The 19789-nt window shown below is 38.0% G+C and overlaps 1 protein-coding gene across 1 annotated transcript in view; it reads left to right on the forward strand.

Annotated features, from left to right (window-relative positions):
• Positions 1 to 19789, forward strand: part of TRHDE (thyrotropin releasing hormone degrading enzyme) — a 210334-nt gene that overhangs the window by 176259 nt on the left and 14286 nt on the right. The window contains exons 13-15 of the mRNA XM_075707003.1: positions 7967 to 8114; positions 10429 to 10526; positions 11015 to 11122. Coding sequence (XP_075563118.1) covers positions 7967 to 8114; positions 10429 to 10526; positions 11015 to 11122 — 354 coding nt within the window. The remainder of the gene's footprint in view (positions 1 to 7966; positions 8115 to 10428; positions 10527 to 11014; positions 11123 to 19789) is intronic.

A 19789-nucleotide genomic window follows, 5' to 3' on the forward strand; every position in this document is an offset into this window, starting at 1 on the left:
CACTGCACCGGGACTAGAGAAACCTGGGATGCTGTTTCTGCTATAGACTTCCTAACTGATCTTGGTAAAATCACTTAAACTGTTTGTGTCTGTTTTCTCTCTGTAAAATGGAGATAAGAGAATAGGTGAGGGTTTATGAGAATTTCAGAGAGTCTTTTGTTATAAATATGTTTATAGGGCATTGCTTTTACAGAAATAATACCCAATTCGGTAGATATTCTGGCTGTTGTGGTTTAACCCCAGCTGGCAACTAAGCACCACGCAGCCGCTCGCTCACTCCCCACCGGTGGGATGGGGGAGAGAATCAGAAGGGTAAGAGTGAGAAAACTCGTGGGTTGAGATAAAGACAGTTTAATAGGTAAAGCAAAAGCCGTGCATGCAAGCAAAGCAAAACAAGGAATTCATTCACTACTTCCCATCGGCAGGCAGGTGTTCAGCCATCTCCAGGAAAGCAGGGCTCCATCATGTGTAACAGTTACTTGGAAAGACAAACGCCATCACTCCAAATGTCCCCCCCTTCCTCCTTCTTTCCTCAGCTTTATGTGCTGAGCATGACGTCATATGGTATGGAACATCCCTTTGGCCAGCTGGGGTCAGCTGTCCCAGCTGTGTCCCCTCCCAGCTTGTGCACCCCCAGCCTACTCGCTGGTGGGGTGGGGTGAGAAGCAGAAAAGGCCTTGACTCTGTGTAAGCACTGCTCAGCAGTAACTAAAACATCCCTGTGTTATCAACACTGTTTCCAGCACAGATCCAAAACATAGCCCCATACTAGCTGGTAGGAAGAAAATTAACTCTACCCTAGCCAAAATCAGCACACTGGCAAACAAAATTCAGATTGTATATGTATTTTCAAGATCAGGCTTCTGTGCTTTCCATATGAAGTTTCTGGCTTTTAAACACGTATTTCACTTGGCTGACTGATATGCAAATTATAAACATTAGAACAGGAAAAAAGAGAGACATGAAAAAGTATTGTGCATAATAATAAATGAACTCAATTTTGAATTTGCTCAAACATGCTCTTATAGATACCATTTTCTGTTGACAACTTAAGGAATAGAAGGGCTGTTTCATTCTACCCTTCCCAACAAAATCGTTGAGAAAGAAAATAAATAACACTTTTAATAATTGAATCATCTGAAATTGACATCTATTAGCCCCTGAAATACATTCAAATTTCTTTAGTTAGTGTGTGAATGACATGCTTCTCAAAAATCAGGGTTTCATGATGATGAAAAACATGACATACCTAACACTGCATAGTCTTAATTTTCAGCAGTAAGATTATTGCTTTTCATCTTGCACTACTCTTTTAATTCATTTCTTTTTCATATCGGGAAGAAGAGGAAAGGAGACATACTGAACTCCAGTTTGAAGGAATTTTTGTTGCATTTTTACAAACACAGGGTTTTAAATTTGGGGGTTTTTTTCTGTTTTCAACAAAGGTGATTAATTCAAATTAATATTAGCCTTTGCTTATGTGGCAACTCTAAAACCGTGCAAGATCCTTTAAGCCACGTGATACTCTGATAATTACATTGAATTTGAACTATTCTTTGTAGGATGCTTCAAATGCTCTTGTGTGGAGTTGAATGTCACTTGAAGAGTCCTCAAATATTTTGCATGTAAGAAAACATAATAATAATCAGTCTTCACTTAAAACTGTCATACTCTCTGAATCCTTTGATGTTGGAGCAATTGAATGCTGATTAAATTTAGTACTTAAAATGAGCTTGTGAGCCAAATGTTGCTGTTGTATTTAGCAAAGAGCAGATGTGCATTCCTGTCCTCTTTACGTGGAAGTCCATAGCTGGTACAAATCATAATGCCTCCATTAAGTCACTTTGGATGTCTAAGAAAAGCAGAGTCCTTATCTGATCTGAAGTCAGCCTAACCCTGGGAGTGGAAGGTGAGGTAGATCATTTTTTGATACTGGAGATCACAGGGCCTTTTTTACAGGTTGCCCATTAGTTTTCTACGATAAAACATTCTTTTTCCAGCTTCCCTTGCTGAACATGGATGCCAATCCTCATAAGTTTTTAATCTTTGACTTCCCAGTCTTGCAGGAGTTGAAGGTGAAATCTGTGACTACAAGAGTTAGTTTCCCTGTTGCATGGGTTACTTTGCTCAAAGCTTTTTTTACATGTCAGGGTTCAACATACCTGTTTTTACTCAGCTGCCAAAGAACTGCTGTTAAAGCACTGTGGGAAAGAATATCCTGAATACGTCAGTAGGGGCACCAACCCTTGGTAGGTCCAGAAGAAATGAATAGGGTTAGAAAAAGCCTACAGTTAAATACAGTTAAATGTGAATGCTCCTTGGCACCAAGTTTCTCTGTGAATTATTCTAATACACACACTTGACGTTAAAAGTAAAAGAATGAATCAATGAACAAGAATCCTAACTTATTTTAAACTGTCCCTTTATGGGTTAATGAGTATAGTCTAATTATTCATATATTGCACGTGTACAGAAACAGAACTGAAGTTAATCTGAGTTGCACATCTATGTTCTGAAGAGCTGCATTTTCCCCCTTCAAAATTACCCAGACAAAAAGCTAGTCATGTTTTACATATTTCATAAGAAACAGACAATGGAGGGTGAGTTTTAAACCAGCAGCAAGTAAATCACCTCATTTCTATTATTTCAACAATGCAGACCAGTTTGCTGCCAGCTTGGATTTTCTAATTCTGATTTAAACACATGACTTATAATGACTTTGTTCGGTGGTGGGACTAAGGGATTTATGGTGCGCTTGTATGTGGGACTGTCATCACTGTACGGCAACCCTGTCGTTTTTGTGACAGAGTCTGTTTGACTGGTGTTGGATTTATGATAGAAATAATTCAGAACAGAGTAATAATTTTCCCTTGGCAATTACACTGCCATTTGGTACTTTGTCCCTAAGGGGAAAATGAATGTGCTGGGATCTGTCCATAAGTTCAGCGGCTCAGTGTAAAGAACAAATCAAGGTCAGAATGCAGCTGAATACACACTGATGTTTCATAATATAATCTAGAGCTCCTGCTTTTATCTGACTCGCTAAAAGCTCATGTAAATTAAAGATTATTTTTGATCACTATGAGATTTTTAGTGGGAATTCCTTGTGAGGGATATTTCATTACCACATTCAGTACTTTCTTTTTCTGTTCACCTTTTTTCTCTGTAGCAATGGCCACCCTAGCAATTCTTCAGCAGGATAATACCTTGCTAAGGGTTGGTGCTTCTGATATTATATAATGTCATAAGCCACTTAATATATATATATTAACTGTTGAAAGGTCTTTTTCCACCTCTGCCCTTGTAAAAATGGGATATCACCTTTTCACTACAGTTCGTCAGCAGCCTCTTTATGCATGAAAAACCTGCTGGACCGGGATGTTTGTCTAGAGGTAATTTGTCTAATAACTAAACTGGATCTTTTTCCTAGTCTGTGTTCCTGTTCTGTTCTTTGCATTAGTTCAGCAGGCAACTGTGAAATTAGGAACACATGATAAGACAAACCTCATGTGGTGCTGTGTTTCTAACACATGCTAAAGTTCTCATCTGTAACAGTGGCTACAGAATGCTTGACATGCTGATAAACTGATGGATAAGGACAATAATATAAAAACTGATAAAACAACCAAGGATCTCAAATGTGATCTTTTGGGTTAAATTTTGCTTTTGTAGTCACGTTTTTTAAATGACTCAGTATGGAGTAGGCTGGCTTAGAGCTGGCTTGTAGAGGCTGAAGTCTGAGCCCCTTTCTATGTGACCAGTGATGTCGAACAAAACTCTCTAATGTAGTATACAATGAAGAGGGACCCCTGCTTTTTGTAGTTTATACTGAAGCTACATAAACAACTGTTCATTTTAGGACATGAAATGGATCTGTTGGTACTCTTCTGTGAATATTTACAGGGCAAAAGACCAGAGTTATAATATTCTTGTTATCATGTCTCTGTGGAGTACTGAAATGCTAGTGCTCCTAGGATTTCCGTAGCTAGAGGCCTATATAAACAAAATTAGAAAAATTTCTGTCAGGAATGGCATTGGTATGAATCTGCTTTGGGTAGGGGAGAGGCTACATGAGTTCTTAAGGTGGTTTCCAGTCTTTTCATTCCAGATGCTATAGGTGAAGTTTTGTAAACTTTTTAACCTGTACTTGAGAAATGCTTAACCTGAACATCAGTATGCATTCAGCCCCTCTTTATGAATCAACACTTTGATTTGACTATTTTATCTTGTAAGATAATTGCCAAGACCACCCCAGATTCCTCTGCAGAATTTTTGGTTGTAGATACATGCTTGCAAAGAATCTCAGGTGGCTACTGGAGACATACCTGGAGAAAGTGTGACTGTTTCAGACCAGACATAAGATTGGACATCACAGTATTTCTGCACTGTTTATGTTTGTTACCTGGTTTCAGTATAGCCCATAATCAGTTACTGCCCAAGTGGAAGACAATATTTCAATTTTCCTCTGAGATAGCTAAGCTGGAAAAGAACCTGGCTCTCATGCATTTGGACTTTGGCAGGCAATATCTGATAGTACTTTTGCTGGACTTTAAGAATAGCAATATGATTGATGGCTAAAAAGACACAAGAAAAATAAGGATTTCTGTTACTGACCTTCCAGTGACATTGTTGGAAGAGAGAGTCATAAATCAAGCTGCATGTGTAGAGTATGTACTTAACTTATGTTATATTCTGTAGTGCCTTTGAATAAATATTACAACAGTTATATGACAGGAAAATTATATGACATTTTTCCCTTTGATGGGAAGGTTGCTACTGTTACTTTTCTTGTTATTGTAATGTTACTTGTTAAACTTTTGTGTTTAACATTTCTGCAGGTCTGTGTTTTTCCATCAGAGTTTACAGAGGTATCCAGAACAGACTCATTCTTTCTTCTGCCTTCTTTCCTCATCTTGGTTATTATCCTGCTCCATAAATGACACAAGTGATTTCAATTAGCAGTTGTCACCAGCTGGTGGTGTATGTTTATCACAAGTCCTGTGACACTCGTGAGCATTCCTAAAACAATGAATGTATTTATCACTACGTCTTGACAGAAACTATGTAATGGAAAATAGTCTGGGAGTGCTTAGTGGCTGAGGATGAAAGAATAGGGCTATCATGGTTTTCTGTAGGCATCCATACAATAAAATAGTGTAGAATATATAGAACATTTTGCCAAGGCAAAGTTCCTGAAGCACTTCTGTTTTCTTTGGGGAAGTGCTCCTATCTTAACTGCCACTGTAAGAAGATTTTAGATATGTCTCTGCTCAAGTTCCTCAGAGTTCCAGCCTAGCAACTGTACTTGAAGCACATCTGCCCAACATGTTTAACATTGGTCATAGCAGCCATAACCACTTTCCCTCAAAATCATGATCTGAAGCGATGAATTTGTTGTTTTTTATATAATAATGTCACCCACAAGGACCTCCCCTCATCCCTGTCCCTGCTCTCGGGACTGATTCTGTTGATGTGGGGGTTGATTTTGATGATACTGTGCATAAGCTCTTCAAGGGTCATACACAGAAAGAGAAGGAAGTTCAGGAGTAAACAGGAAAAACTCAGACTTTGCCACAATCTGTTTTTGTGAGAAGGAACATACCTTTAGGGGAACATTAGAAAAAGTGGGGGACAGGGGAGAGGCAGGCAGAATCGAATGGGCTGATAGATTTGGAAGTTAGAAGCAGTGAGTGATGAGAGTAACAGTTGTGAACAGGATGAGTATCATCAGCTAAGAATCATGATTTTGAAACTGATTAGGAAAGCTCAGGAATAAGTGATAGATCTCTCTGACTTCAATTCTTATGTGTCTTTATGGAGAAGTTAAGCTTAAAAAGAAGTAATCTGTTTGTTTTGCAGTGATGATTTCCCTGTTGCACATAACATAGAGAGATTTAATTTCAGAAGCAAGGTCCTAAATGTCCATTAGTGCAGCTATAATAAACATTTGTCTGTTTATTCCTTAAGCAGCATGTTTCCTAGAGCTATTCCTCTTGTTCCTTCTTCCACACTTTCTCATGTCAATCAAATTATCAGTAACAATAATCACAAATCCCATTAGGAACTAATTACATATATGCAACTTCAGGCTAGTTTACCTCTTTCCTAACGTTATGTCCAAGTTTTTTAACTGCAGTCAATCCAGCTTGCTTCTGGCTCCATTAATTATGGTTACACATCTTTACAAAGTATTAAGACCTAGAACTTAACTCATCTTGATGATATTCTGCTGCTTCAGAAATAAGAAAGACCTATAAAATAGAGTAATTTACAGTTAGATTACTTTCTCTGTCTTCAGATGCACTGAACTCTGTCCACCACCCTCTCTAAGAGCACCACCATTCTCATTTCATATCTGCTCAGTTCCTGAGTGACAGAGTGAGCTCCCCAGGTGATCTTGTTTTTCTTGTTTTTGTGCTGTAACTGGAGTTGAGAACAGAGCCTTGCTGACAAAATTTGGACAAAGATGACATGAAGCAGACTGGAGAGTGGGTCATCATAAGGACATGGGATAGATACCTTTGAAAGCTGTTACATGAACTCACTTCTTCCCTGAGAACATGAAGGGAACAGGGTGTAATTCTTCCAATAGAGAGTGTGAAAAAACAATGGCTTACATGGATGTGGTGCACCTTGCAAAGGAAACTATGAATTTGGACTGTATCAAAAAGAACAATCTATTTCAAATATTTTAGCAAAGTAGTTTTTATATGCTGTTACAACTGAGATCAACATTTATATCAACATGTAGGTACTTGTTCATTTTCATAATAATCTGTGTAATTTTCTTCATTTGCTATATGCGTATATCTCTTCCCCAGACAGCGATCAAAATTAAGGGGAACATTTGCAACCAACAAGGAGGAAAGATAGTCTATGAAGATATATCATACTGTAGCTTATGTTAAATTGAAGCTTGTGGAATCCAACTTGCTGACTTTAAGTGTTTAATGAAAACAGAATCATTATCTCCTCTCTAGGCAGGTAGAGAACTCCTTTGGGATTTAAACACATGCATCAGAAGAAGAATAGACCTGTGTGTTTCTGGAAAGTTCACACCCACAGGGTTACACTTTGTTTCTGCAGTCTGGATAGTTAAGAAAAAATGCTGTTCTGAAAAAGAAAATGAGTGCAAATCCTAAAGCTTGATGTTTCCAGTACTCAGTTTTAAAAAGCAGCTTTCAAATGTTTGTGTCTGTATTGCACTTTACTTGTAAAGCTATTAATTTAAAAAGCCTTCCTGAAACCCTGCTAAACTCTCCGTTGCAGGGAGAGGTCCTTTATGACTGTAAAAAAATGGGGCAAAATTCTAGCTGATTGATTTATATACACCTGAAAAAAACATGGTTTATGTGGAAAGTGATAAAACATCCTTCACCAAAGTGATGTCACTGAATGCTACTTCAGTTTAATAAAATAAGTCATTCCAAAATGGCTTAAGGTGGGTAGAAGACAAGGCAGCTCTAAAGGAGAGAAAAAAGAGTGGGGAGGAGAACTGTAAAACTAAAGGATGCTTCTTCTCCATTAGTTCTTCCCAATTGCCCATGGCCAATAGAAATGTTCTCTGAAGCAAAATGCCTTGGGTTGTTGATTTTATGCAGACAGCTTTCTATCTTACAAATCAGCAAAGCAGCACCTTCTTTTTGGTTTTTTTTGCTTAAAGTCATTTACTTCATCCTTCGTGTCTTTTATAACCACAGGAATCCATAAAAAGTAGGTGTAGCTTGTCTAGTTTTCTTTCATGTGTCTTCATGCCTTCCTTCTTCCAGTAAGTATGCTTACACGTGTGTTGGGAGAGACTCTGAGTTGCTGGTTTTTATAAGGGTGACTTTTATGTCATTATAATGTGATGAGTTTATTGTGTTCTTCTGCCTTTTAATTTCATTTGGAAAAAAAAGAAGTAATTTTTGCCTCATCATGTATGTTCTGCAAAAACAATTTGATGCTAACTTCTTTTATTTTGCAGAGCTGGTTATTTGCCTCAAAATATTCCTTTGGAGATTATCAGATACCTTTCAGAGGAGAAGGATTTTCTGCCTTGGCATGCTGCCAGCCGAGCTCTTTATCCTCTAGATAAATTGCTGGACCGCACAGAAAGCTACAATATCTTCAATGTAAGAGATACAGCCTGCCTTCCTTCCTTCCTTCCTTCCTTCCTTCCTTCCTTCCTTCCTTCCTTCCTTCCTTCCTTCCTTCCTTCCTTCCTTCCTTCCTTCCTTCCTTCCTTCCTTCCTTCCTTCCTTCCTTCCTTCCTTCCTTCCTTCCTTCCTTCCTTCCTTCCTTCCTTCCTTCCTCTCCTCCCCCCCGTCCTTTGCTCCCTCTCTCCCTTTCTCTCTCTCTCTCACCCCTGCCTTTCTCTCACTCTCTCTCTGTTCATTGCCAAGAGTTGAACTATTCCCCAGTCAGACACTGTAAATGACCTAGGGATATTAGCTTTTTCCCTAATTATTCTTTATTTAAACATAGCAATTGTCAAGCTTTGGTTCATTTGCATCTGAACAGTGATGACTGTTGTTTGAAGTATATATGATTAGTAGAAGGAAAGGTAATTATCCCTCCTATAAAATATTATGACAAATAAAGCATTTCACTTAAAAGAGCCAAAGTAATCTATTTCCAGATTTTCTCTTTTGAGGAGCCCCACGGCGATATTTAGATTGATGCCCAAGCTCAGCAAGGACACCAAATGCAGGCACAACTGAACAGGATGCATGCAACTGAACTAAAGATTTGTATTCATTATTTCATCCAAAAAGCCATGGTAAATTCAATGGAGTTACCTTAATTAACAAGGATTAGATCACCATTGAATCAAAAGCCCATTCATAATTGGGTCTGAAGGGACAGCAGTAACAGCTAGCAGTAGGTAATTAAGATAGACATGACAAACATTTTAACATTTTACCTGAAATAAAAAAAAAAAATCCTAGCTACACTGAAGCATGTTTGATGAAGTACACAGGATTTGATTGTAGCCGGTGACAATTATGAACTCTTGGGGTTTTTTTATTCACTACGAATTTTATATAGTCTACATATTTTCAGTGGCCAACATACTGTAATTCTAGGTAATTTTGTAAAGCCTTCAAATGAAGGAACTCTCTAATGCCTGAAATGCTTAAAGCTGCTTTTTTCTTCTTAAACATATATGTGCTTGTGTGTGTGTGACCAGAGACACACATGCACAGAAAGCAGGAAGCTAGATGTGGCTGGGTGTGTATATATATGTGTATATACACACACACACATATATATAAACAGAGCTACCTGCTGACATGGAAAATTATTTTTGTAGAACATATACTAAAGATTAATAAAGACACGTTGAGATTCTTTCTTTATGAACCTACAATGTGGGCCTACATGCAAACCAGAGCCATAATATAAAATGATGTGGAAATAACTTGCATGTTTAGTCTGTTGTTAACTGCACAGAAAAATTCTTACGAGTCTGCGATTGCTATTTCACTTTTAAACATGGCTGTGTAAAGAAAACACAATTTTAATAAATAAAACCAGTAAAATTCACAGCTGGGTTGTGTTTTATCACTACTGATGAGAGCTTTGAAAGCAGAGGTGATAGCAGAGGAAATAAAAAGTCTTTTTAGTCACAGAATAAGATATCTGCTAGAGAAAGCTGCACTATGAATCTCCTTTTGCGTTGACATCATATATACATGCCCGTGCATCCACAATAAGAAATAGATGCTCTCCTATGTGGTTCTTTATATCTCAGTTCTCTTTTTCAAATTGGTAAGTTCCACTGGCAAAAGATTACGCTGAATACAATGACAGTGGTTTTCTTCACAACTGGCCAGAATGTGTAAATATGTCTCCCGTGTAAAAAGTAGAAGTAAGCTAAAATACATCTTGGGCTTGTTTTGTTCTTTAAGCACACCAAGAACCTAAACTTAAAACATAGTGTCATTTAATGTATAAAGCTCATTTGCAGCCACATTGTTCGGTATTCTGAAGTCAATTGACTGTACTTACGTGATGTTCTTGCCATGGCTATGGATATTAAAACAGTATTCTTTTAAAAGTGAACATGCACTGTGTAGTCGAGATTGGCTATAGAGTAGAAATTAAGCTGTTGACACTCTTGCAACTTTTCATCTATGTATTGGGAGTTCAAAATAGCATGTAAGAAACTCTTCTAAAATTGATGAGGTGTATAGCAATAAATTGTCTTATTCTAGGCATCTAATCAAATAGCTGTTCTATAGATTACTTCTCACTGTAGCAGTGAAGGAGGATTATATGTGGACATGTTGCTTTGCTAAATGCAAATCAAAATCTTTGGAAAGTAGGGCATTATTTGAGGGTAAAAAGGAGAGACAAAAACTCAATAGTCAATAGTATTTCAATTTCAAATAAAAAATAAAAAATAAATGTTAACACTGAATATATTTTTCTTTTCCCCCTCAGGAGTATATTTTAAGACAAGTTGCATCAATGTATCTCAAGCTTGGATGGCCAACGAATAATTTAAACAAATCGCTTGTTCAAGCATCCTACCAACATGAGTACTGTTATTTATTTTTTTTTATTATTGTTTGTTTGCAGGATATAGTTGTAATTATGCACCCTCCTAAAATTTGGTTTCACCTTTAGTATGTCATACTTTCTTACTTTGTCTTCCTTCTGTTTTTCCTTTCTGGGTTAGAGGGAAAGAAGCAAGATGCTGTGAGATTAATTCCTCCTTCCTGAGTTTGGAGAACATGATTTCCTAAGCTTTAATTTAAAATTTGACTGCACTGGATATTTAAGAACTTGGACTCATGTGACCACAGAGGTCAGGAAGAATGCATAAGTGTAAATGGGGGCTGGTTTTGGTCCATGACCTTTCCTTAGTTGTTGCAGCAGCTGTAGGCATTAAGTTGACACTGAGATTTGTATACCTGGATTATCTGTGATGTGTTATCCAACTATCAGTTGCTGCCACTCATAACTTTTTGTAAACATTCGAACACATTCATTAATGCAGCCTTATTGCTTTCTTAAATTCGGACAGAGAGTTGCGTCGGGAAGTCATCATGTTGGCCTGCAGCTTCGGTAACAAACACTGTCACCAGCAGGCTGCAACGTTAATCTCAGATTGGATTTCTAGCAATAGGAACCGGTAAGTGGAACTGAAATGTGTATTCCCCGTTTCTCCTACTCAGAGGCCATACAGCTGGCATACTCTTCCTCTCCTGCCCACCCCCATCCGCGGTGGTCCATTCTGCAGAGTGGTATGGGAGGAAGCAGAGGTTGCTTGCTGTTACTTAAAAATGTCTGTGGGGCTTCAGAATGAATTATTTGACTTTGCATGTATGGGTGGGTGGAGGGGACACCCATGTAGGCACTGCTCACTCCTGATAAATTGCTGTCAGATAATTATATGCTAGAAGGCGAGAAGATGGATTTTACGGAGGGGTTTAAAGGAATAAAGATGAGTGAACACCGCATTGGCAAACATGGAACCTGTGTCGGGGCAAGAGAGCAGAAGGGGCTAAGTGATTAAAAAAGTGAGAGAGGTTAGAGGCAGAAGGACTGAGAAGTAAGAAAGGAGATGGAACAATGTATTTGAGGGAGATGTTATGAAGTACTTAAGGGTAAAGACTTGGAAATTAATGATTCAGGAATACATGGAAAAGCTCATGTAGGGTTTCAGAGAGGGCATAACATGATAGCTGATGTGTTGACCGTTAGCAGCACTGTAGTGGTTTGACAGCATATGTGTAAGTTATGCTGTCCAGACACAGGTTTATTCACCTGAGGCAAGGGAACGTGGGCCATGGATGGTGTATGAAGTTTATTTTTTAAAAGCAAGCATAAGAAATGTTATATTACTGAAAATACAAATATTTAAGTATATAGTGATCTATGGACAATAACTACAGAGTATAGGTTAAGACCACCACTTCTTGAGAAAGAATGATGGATTTTCTGGTTATGTGGAATGTGGGTATAGAAGTGTTTGCCTAAGTACATCACATGATATTTTGGTTTAAAGGAAAATATTTTACTTTCAAGTAACAAAGAAAAAGAGAAGAGAAAAAGTCTTATGTTTTTAGTCGCAATTTTGTATTAGCTCTGCAAAACGATCAGATCTCTATAGACATATAGGCATGTAGGATATTTCAAAGACATCTTGGGCCAATCAGGTTTTTGTTTACAATTAAAATATGTCTGTCTGTCTTTGTAATCTTTGAAAATCCTTTACAGACATACCAAGTTACATAAGTACCTGGGTGTCTTTTAAAACCAGCCAAGAACTGAGCATTAATGGAAATTGCATTCCTATATGACTTTGAAACTTCTGAAAAAAAATTGTCTTGAAGCTGTGACTATGTACCTTTATATGAGATGTGTGTGAGGGGGAGGGTTTTCTTGTGTAAGATGATACCAGATATATTTACTATGAAATATATACCCCAGGGTTTTATAAGAATTCTTATCGTCAGCAGCAACAATCAGTATGAAACTATTCAAAGAGAAGATTAAAGAGAAAGAATCATTGGAAACAATCTGCAAAAGTAATTTACTTAGATATTCATTTGCAAAATTAGTTAATCAAACCTAGCACCATCTATTAGCATGCACAGCAGTAGATTATTCAGTGTTAAAAAGCTGTCACCCTGCAAAGCTTTCTCCTACCCTGTGTCTTCATGCTTTCCAACAGGATTGAAGACAGAGGCATCAGGAAAAAAAAAAAAAAAAGAAAGCTTATTGCTTTACTAACAATAGCAAGAGAGGAAAGGAGTAAATTTAAAGAGCCATCTGAAGATTCATCTTAGCCTTTCTATGGGGCCATTCTTGGGAGCACAAGATTGTGGCTGCCAGCATATGATGAGTATTATGATAAAAGCATCACAGCAGGGCAGAGGAAGAGACTAGCTACTAAGTTAAAGCAGGGCATTTCTCCAAAGGTACTGCACAGTTCTGAAAAATAGCTGCAACAAATAATGTAATTGCAGAATACAGATTGACAGTCAGCTGATAAATAGTGGTTCAACTTGCAAAGAAGACAGAGACATGTTTTTATTTATTTCTTAAGATTATAGGATTTGTTCAGTTCGCCACCCCAGAATTTACCAGTTGCTATTCTCATAGCAGTCTCACATACTGAATGTAACTAACATATGAGCAGACTCATTTCATATCTACTTACATTGAAAAGACATTGCAAAGGCTACTGGTAATAGCAGCTTGGTAGGCATAAAATCAGCTTGTGTTTCACAGTAACAACATTTGTAGGGGTCTGTCAATGTTCTCTCAGGAATGTTCAGATTCCTGCTGTACCAGAGGTACGCCATAACTCCTTCTCTCTGTTTAAACCAACTCAGACTGAAACCTGATGTCCTGGTATTGGCTGGGATAGAGTTAATTTTCTTCCTAGTAGCTGGCATAGTGCTGTGGTTTGGATTTAGTATGAGAATAATGTTGATAGCACACTGATGTTTTCGTTGTTGCTAAGTGGTGCTTACACTCGTAAAGGACTTTTTCAGCTTCCCACGCTCTGCCAGATACACAAGAAACTGGGACTGAGCACAGCCAGGACAGCTGACCCAAACTGGCCAAAGGGCTATTCCATACCATATGATGCCATGCTCAGTATATAAACTGCGGGGAGTTTGCCGGGGGGCAGCGATCGCTGCTTGGGGATGGGCTGGGCGTTGGTCAGCAGGTGGTGAGCGGTTGCATCACTTCTTTTTCCTGGGTTTTGTTCCTCTTTTTGTTGTTGCTGGTTTTGGGGTTTTTGATTTTATTTTTTTTATTATTATTATATTTTATTTCAATTATTAAACTGTTCTTATCTCAACCCATGAGTTTTCTTACTTCTGCCCTTCCTATTCTTTCGTCCATCCCACTGTGGGGGGAGGGTGAATGAGCGGTTGTGTGGTGCTTAGTTGCTGGCTGGGGTTAAACCATGACACCTGAAAATAAAGCAGCATCTGTTTTTTCCCTGCTTTTCCACGAAGAAAATGATGATAATTCTACAATGAGAATTTAATTAACATGGTGTTTGAGTCATACCTCTGTCTCTTTTAGCACTTCAGAGACAATAGCTAGCTCAAGTGCAAAGAGCAAGCAGATAAATACAAGATAAATGCAGGGAGCACATCCAACAGGTGCCATTTTGTGTTCTTTCTCATCAGTCAAGTGTTTTGCTCAGTTTGATGCCCTTAACAGTTGTTTGTCAACGTGCTGCAAACAGCCACCTCAGAATCTGTAGGAATCCCTCAGAGCTTTTTTCCTCACAAAGGGGAAACTCATGCTGCTCATCTTTCTCCAGATTTCTCTGACAACTCCTGGTGAGGAAAGCTGGCGACAGGTACAGAAAATATATGTATCCTTGCCTGTTCCACTCCATATCGATGAGTTGATAATAATAATAATCTGCTGAAAACTACTCTAAAAGTTCTTCTAGATGCTCTTCCCTCTTCTGAAACAGAACAAAGACAATGACTGATGCGTTGCAGAAAGCCTCGTCTTGGTGGGTTTGCATAGCCAGACCACGAAGATAAGAGTTCCAGAGAGCTCAGAGATATTTTTTTATACAAGTAGAATTTGAGTTGGACTATGAGAGTAAAAATAAAGGCTAATTTGCAACCTTTCCACCCATCCCCTCCCAAAAACCTTATTCTGGAAGACAAGATGTTTCATACAGTGAGCTAATTCACAAGCAGCGCATGTTGGAAAGAACACAAATTCTTCAAAGCAGTAAACCCCAAAATGAGACTAGGGAATTAGGCTTGTGTCCCAAGATTCTAATCAATACAAAATTAGGGTAATATTAAATTATTATGTGGTATTAAACACCACATAAATGCACAGGCAGTAAATCATATAAAGAAGGTTTTTGATTCCCTGACAGTTACTGCAGTTGAAGTTCAAAATAAGCATAACAGAGAATGTGCAATTAATAATACTGTACAAATGCTAAAATTCATAACTCTTTAGCCATGTTTTTAATCTGTGGCTTTTTAGACGTTCTTTTGAAATGGTTTTTGTGTTTTACTTGTAGCATTTAATTACGGATAAAGTGTTGGGTAATAAACAAATACAGTAACATCTAACTCTGTTTTACCAGCATATGCCTACAGTTGCTGTGATTTCTAGTAATTATATTTAGTCTGGTAGGTCCAGAAATTAATTATGATCTACTCTTCACTGTAGGGTGTTGAAATAATCATAATAATCAGTTACTTGTTTGTACTTTGTAATTACATGTTCTTTACTGTGCAAATAATTTGCCAAGTAAAATCATGGTCATTCATAGCACAAAGCCAGAGGTCCTCTTTGTGTTTCCAGCACTATTTGGAAAAAGCCATTAGATTTCCAACTGTAGCACTGCAGATTTTCTTATGGAATTAGTAAAGAAAAACATACATGTGATCTGCAACATTAGCCTCCAAGTCAGTTGAGAGGGTTGAAGGCTTGAATTTCTAAAATGACTTAGGTGTTGCAGTGCTTCATTTTTAGATGCCTGGCTCACAGGGCAGAATCAGATGCTTGGAGTTACACTTGCTACAAGGGGATTTGGGAAGCTCTAAATGAAGTTGGTGGCATTCACTATGCTGAGTGAAAAGCCTCTTAACAGGAGACTGTGAAGAGAGAGTGGGCCCTCTTAGGGTCCAGCACTACAGGTAGAAAGATGCCTATGCCAAATGAATATGTAAATGGCGATCATAGGGTTAGGGGTCCTTGCAAAAGATGTCTTTCAAAAGTGTCACTAAAGCAGGAAAAGGTCTCCTCCTTTTGTTTTCAAACACAGCTGGCAGAGAAGCGGCTCCTCAACCCCCTTTTAAATGGTAGTTCTGAGACTGTGGTAGAGCTTCAATTTAGTACCTCAGTCCTGCATCTGCCACCTGCAGAAGACCACCTTGATGGTCTATCTGTGAGGTGTTTGGGACAGTATTAAGACACCGCAACACACTTTCCTCCTCCAGTTAAAGTTCAGCCACTGGGATTTACTTCATTAGCAAGAGAAATAATACAACTCTCCAGCCTAAAGATGAGAGCATTCATCTGAGGGAGGGAGGCTTGAGTACCTGAAATACCAGGATTATTTAGTATGCAAAGGGCTTTAGGTGGTATTGCTCACTACCACTTTTGCAGGGCAAAACGTGACGCTAAAACAAGGAACATAACTCTAAAAGAGAAGTTTGGCTTTACAAGGAGCAAACCAAACATATAACATCACATGTAGAAGGGGCTATAAGTCTGGTTGTACTGGTCTAGGAATTGATATATTTAAATCCTTGCAATTGTTAAAAAAGAAGTCATTATTTCTTTCAGGTGAAAATCTGAGATTAGACTTCAATGTATGTTTTACTGTCTTTTTAATCAATTAATTTAAGTAATTTTGCTCTTTTTAAATGGCTGATGGCTGCAGCACATTTTGCTTGAAAGTCTGCATTGACTTCTGACTTGGTATGAAGGCAAACGTTTTCACTCTGTTAAGCTGGGATATATGCTACTCTTATATCGGAGCAATGGAAACCCTTGAAACTTCCATGTTGATGTTCAGAAGAATACAAACCTGGTAGAAAACATATAAGCATGTTGAAATTTCCTGTGTAGTTTTAGAATGTAAGGTTACTGGGATTCAGTCAACAGCAGAATGCTGTACAAGAGAAGCTGCTGTTGGCAGAAAATTAAGATGTTTGCTTCTGCCTTCATTTAACCGAGCTCATCCCTGTGAAGCTCTTTCATGTGTGAAGAAATACATTATTCACACTTCTTAGATATAACAGCATTGTGGTTCAGCCTAAAAAATTAACAAAATTACCATACAATGCCTGCCTGAGCTTGAGAATCAGCCTTGTTAACCCCTTTAACCTTCACTGCATATCTATTCTGAAAGAAAAACATGTTTCTAAGAGGATTAGCATTTTCAGACTTTCTGCCTTGGATAGACTGAGTAAACATTATTTCTGAGGTTCAGGAAAGAACATGTGGAGAGCTGCAATCTGTAAACTCCTGACAGGAGATTTCATGACAACGGGTAACATGAATACACACTATGATGTCTCAAAGCATAACTTATCCATAGACACAGGCATGTCTTTGCAAACCTGTCTGTGGGTGCAGGCGTGATTTTCTTCCAGCTGCTGTTTACCATCCGTCAGCTACAGATTGCCGTGTATACATTTCTGCTGGCAAAGTGGACTGTGGATGTATGCTTGCTTGAGGCAGTTAGACAGGATAGCGTGAACATGTGAATATGTAGGAGAGCTGCTTTGAACTGAGACAGCTGATTTTGCCTTCAGCAGAAAAAGGAGTGCTTGTATCCTGGTTCTGTTAGTAGAGCTGTGGTGATGCTATTCTTTTGCTAATATGCAGCAGTGAGCTGTGGGAGATGATAGTATTGCATCAGACACAATTATGTGGCAATGTTTCTTTAAGGCGTTACTGGGTCCGTTGGAAGGCCCCTAGCTAGTCATAGCCTCTTCCCTTTGCTCTTACTTTTTTCTTCTTTAGAAATGTAACCATTGCTATTTATTGGTTGCTGTCTTTTAAATGGAAACAAAGTACCTTAATTAATTGCCTCAATACCCCTAGAAAACTTACAGTAAATGCATTTGATTGATCTGGGCTTCATATCACTTTGGGTGATTTTAGGTTTAATGCAGTTTTTACTATTTTTACTATTATTCTTCTGTCACAAGCACTCTGATCAGTTTTGTTTACTTGGAATACTGCCTTGCAGATATCATCAATTGAAAAAAAAATGGGAAAATCCAATATTCTACCACATCAAACTTGTGTAAAGTGAGGGTTGCATTCTGGTGTCTGCAGATTTGGTGTCTCTTGTCCTTGCACCTGTTACACTGACCTTATGGTTGATAACAATCTGCTAATCTTTGATCAACAGAGCTAAGCTCACTATGCTTTTTAATAAGTAGAGTTAATGTTCAATACTTAGCTTCTTTCTAATACTTTTTTTTTTCTTTTTTTGCAATTCTGAGTGTACGTTCAGTCTACACTTTCTAACACAAGAGATAGAAAGGCATGGGTTTTCTTTTTTTTTTCTTTTTCTTTTCTAAGGACAGCAATGCTCAGATGAATAGATGATGTTTGCAGTGGAGTGCAGGCTGCTGCACTGAATTAGACTGAAGTCAGTGTCCATTCTGTAGCCATGGGTTAATGAAGTTTGCATTTGTCTGTCTTTGTGAATGAGGAGACGTAGAGACTGCCAGACAATCCTGAATGCAAATCCAAATGTTTTGAATCTGTTCTGGTTTTTAATCATCCAGGTTGTTCTGAGAAGTCTTGGGGTGCTGAGGTGGGGCCAGAGATCTCTGAAAGGAGAATATGCCATGTTCAATTTGTGGGTTTCAAGTCAGAACACATCTGTGTGTCGTTTTGCACTACAGATGAACCACTTTTGGTTACTAAAAAATGAAATCAGGATCTTGGACGATTGCATCCTAGTAATCAATTACCTCATTTAATCTTTTTGAGTGTAATAATGTGGATATGGGCTTTTCCAGTGCCTTCTGTTTGCCATTTCAAAGACATTTGTCACATTGCTGTGACTGATAGGAACACTAGTTAATTCTTTATCAGTCTTAAGAAATGTGCAAGTAATGGAGTAAGATGACTTCCATCATGTAATTTGAACAAAGACAGCGATTAACAACAAGCCTATGTTGAGAGTACTAAATCTCCATACTTGTTTGTGCAGAATTTGTATTTCCTGTGCAAGGAGCAATGGATTCCTGTCCATCCACCTGCCTAAATTGGCAGTGTGCTTACTTGGATGGACCTTTAACTACTCAATAGAAATGCCACCAGAAAAACAAATTGCACTGCAGGAGTGTACAGGAGACTGTAACATGTCTATAAATGAAACTATCCATAGATCTGAGGGAGTGGTAAATAACAAATTACCAGTCATTAATTGTGATCACTTCAATGAAGTCTGGCTTAGGTGATGGAAAATCAAATGTTTTTCCAAACAAAGCATTCTTCCTTTCCTTTTTCTTCTCCCTTACTTCTCTCTCTAGTGAATTGAGATACATAATTTTGTTGCTTTGTTTCACATGGGCAGACTAGTGCTACAGTCTTGCAACAACTTGTAAATATACTTAAGTTTAACCACCTGCAAAAGTATTTGTGTGAATGTGGCCAACAGGTTAATTATTTTTGTCAGTGCTTGGAAGAGGCACTAGCTTTTTTCATGGGTTTGATGCCCACCAGCTATTTTTGGAAATCATTAGCAGCAAACATGAAAAAATGAGAGTTATTTTCATTTTTTTCACACATGAATGTCTGATCAATGTAAAACAATAAAATGGATCTCTTCTTTTGTGTTCTCAACCCCTAGAAGTTTTAATTACTGAAAAAATTCAGGCATAGCTATTCATGCATATTGAAATGTTACTAGAGCTTTGCCAGCTAATGTCAGCCAATGTCGCTGAAGTGATTTAACTAATTAATAGCTTGTTACAACATTTGAGTAGAATCTTGCACTTGATAAAATTGTTTAAGGAGGAAGAAAACACTGTTGAGTGCATGAGTTTATCAAAGAGTTAGTGCTCTGAAAGATCATCTGGGGAGTATGTCTGAAAAAAGAAATGATTTTGTCTTGTGAAAGACAAAACTGGGCTTTATGGGGCAGCTGGTTCAGGTAGTATTTTTACCTTCTGACTTCTGTGTGTGTGATCACAATAAAATGACCCTTTATGTAGTGATTATGGATTAGCAGTAATTAATTTACAATCCTTAGAAGTTAGATAGATTTGTCTCCAATTTTCTCATTCAGGAACAATCTCTATACGACTTCAAAACAATT

The sequence above is a fragment of the Pelecanus crispus genome, chromosome 1, assembly GCF_030463565.1.
Source record: "Pelecanus crispus isolate bPelCri1 chromosome 1, bPelCri1.pri, whole genome shotgun sequence".
Taxonomy (NCBI): domain Eukaryota; kingdom Metazoa; phylum Chordata; class Aves; order Pelecaniformes; family Pelecanidae; genus Pelecanus; species Pelecanus crispus.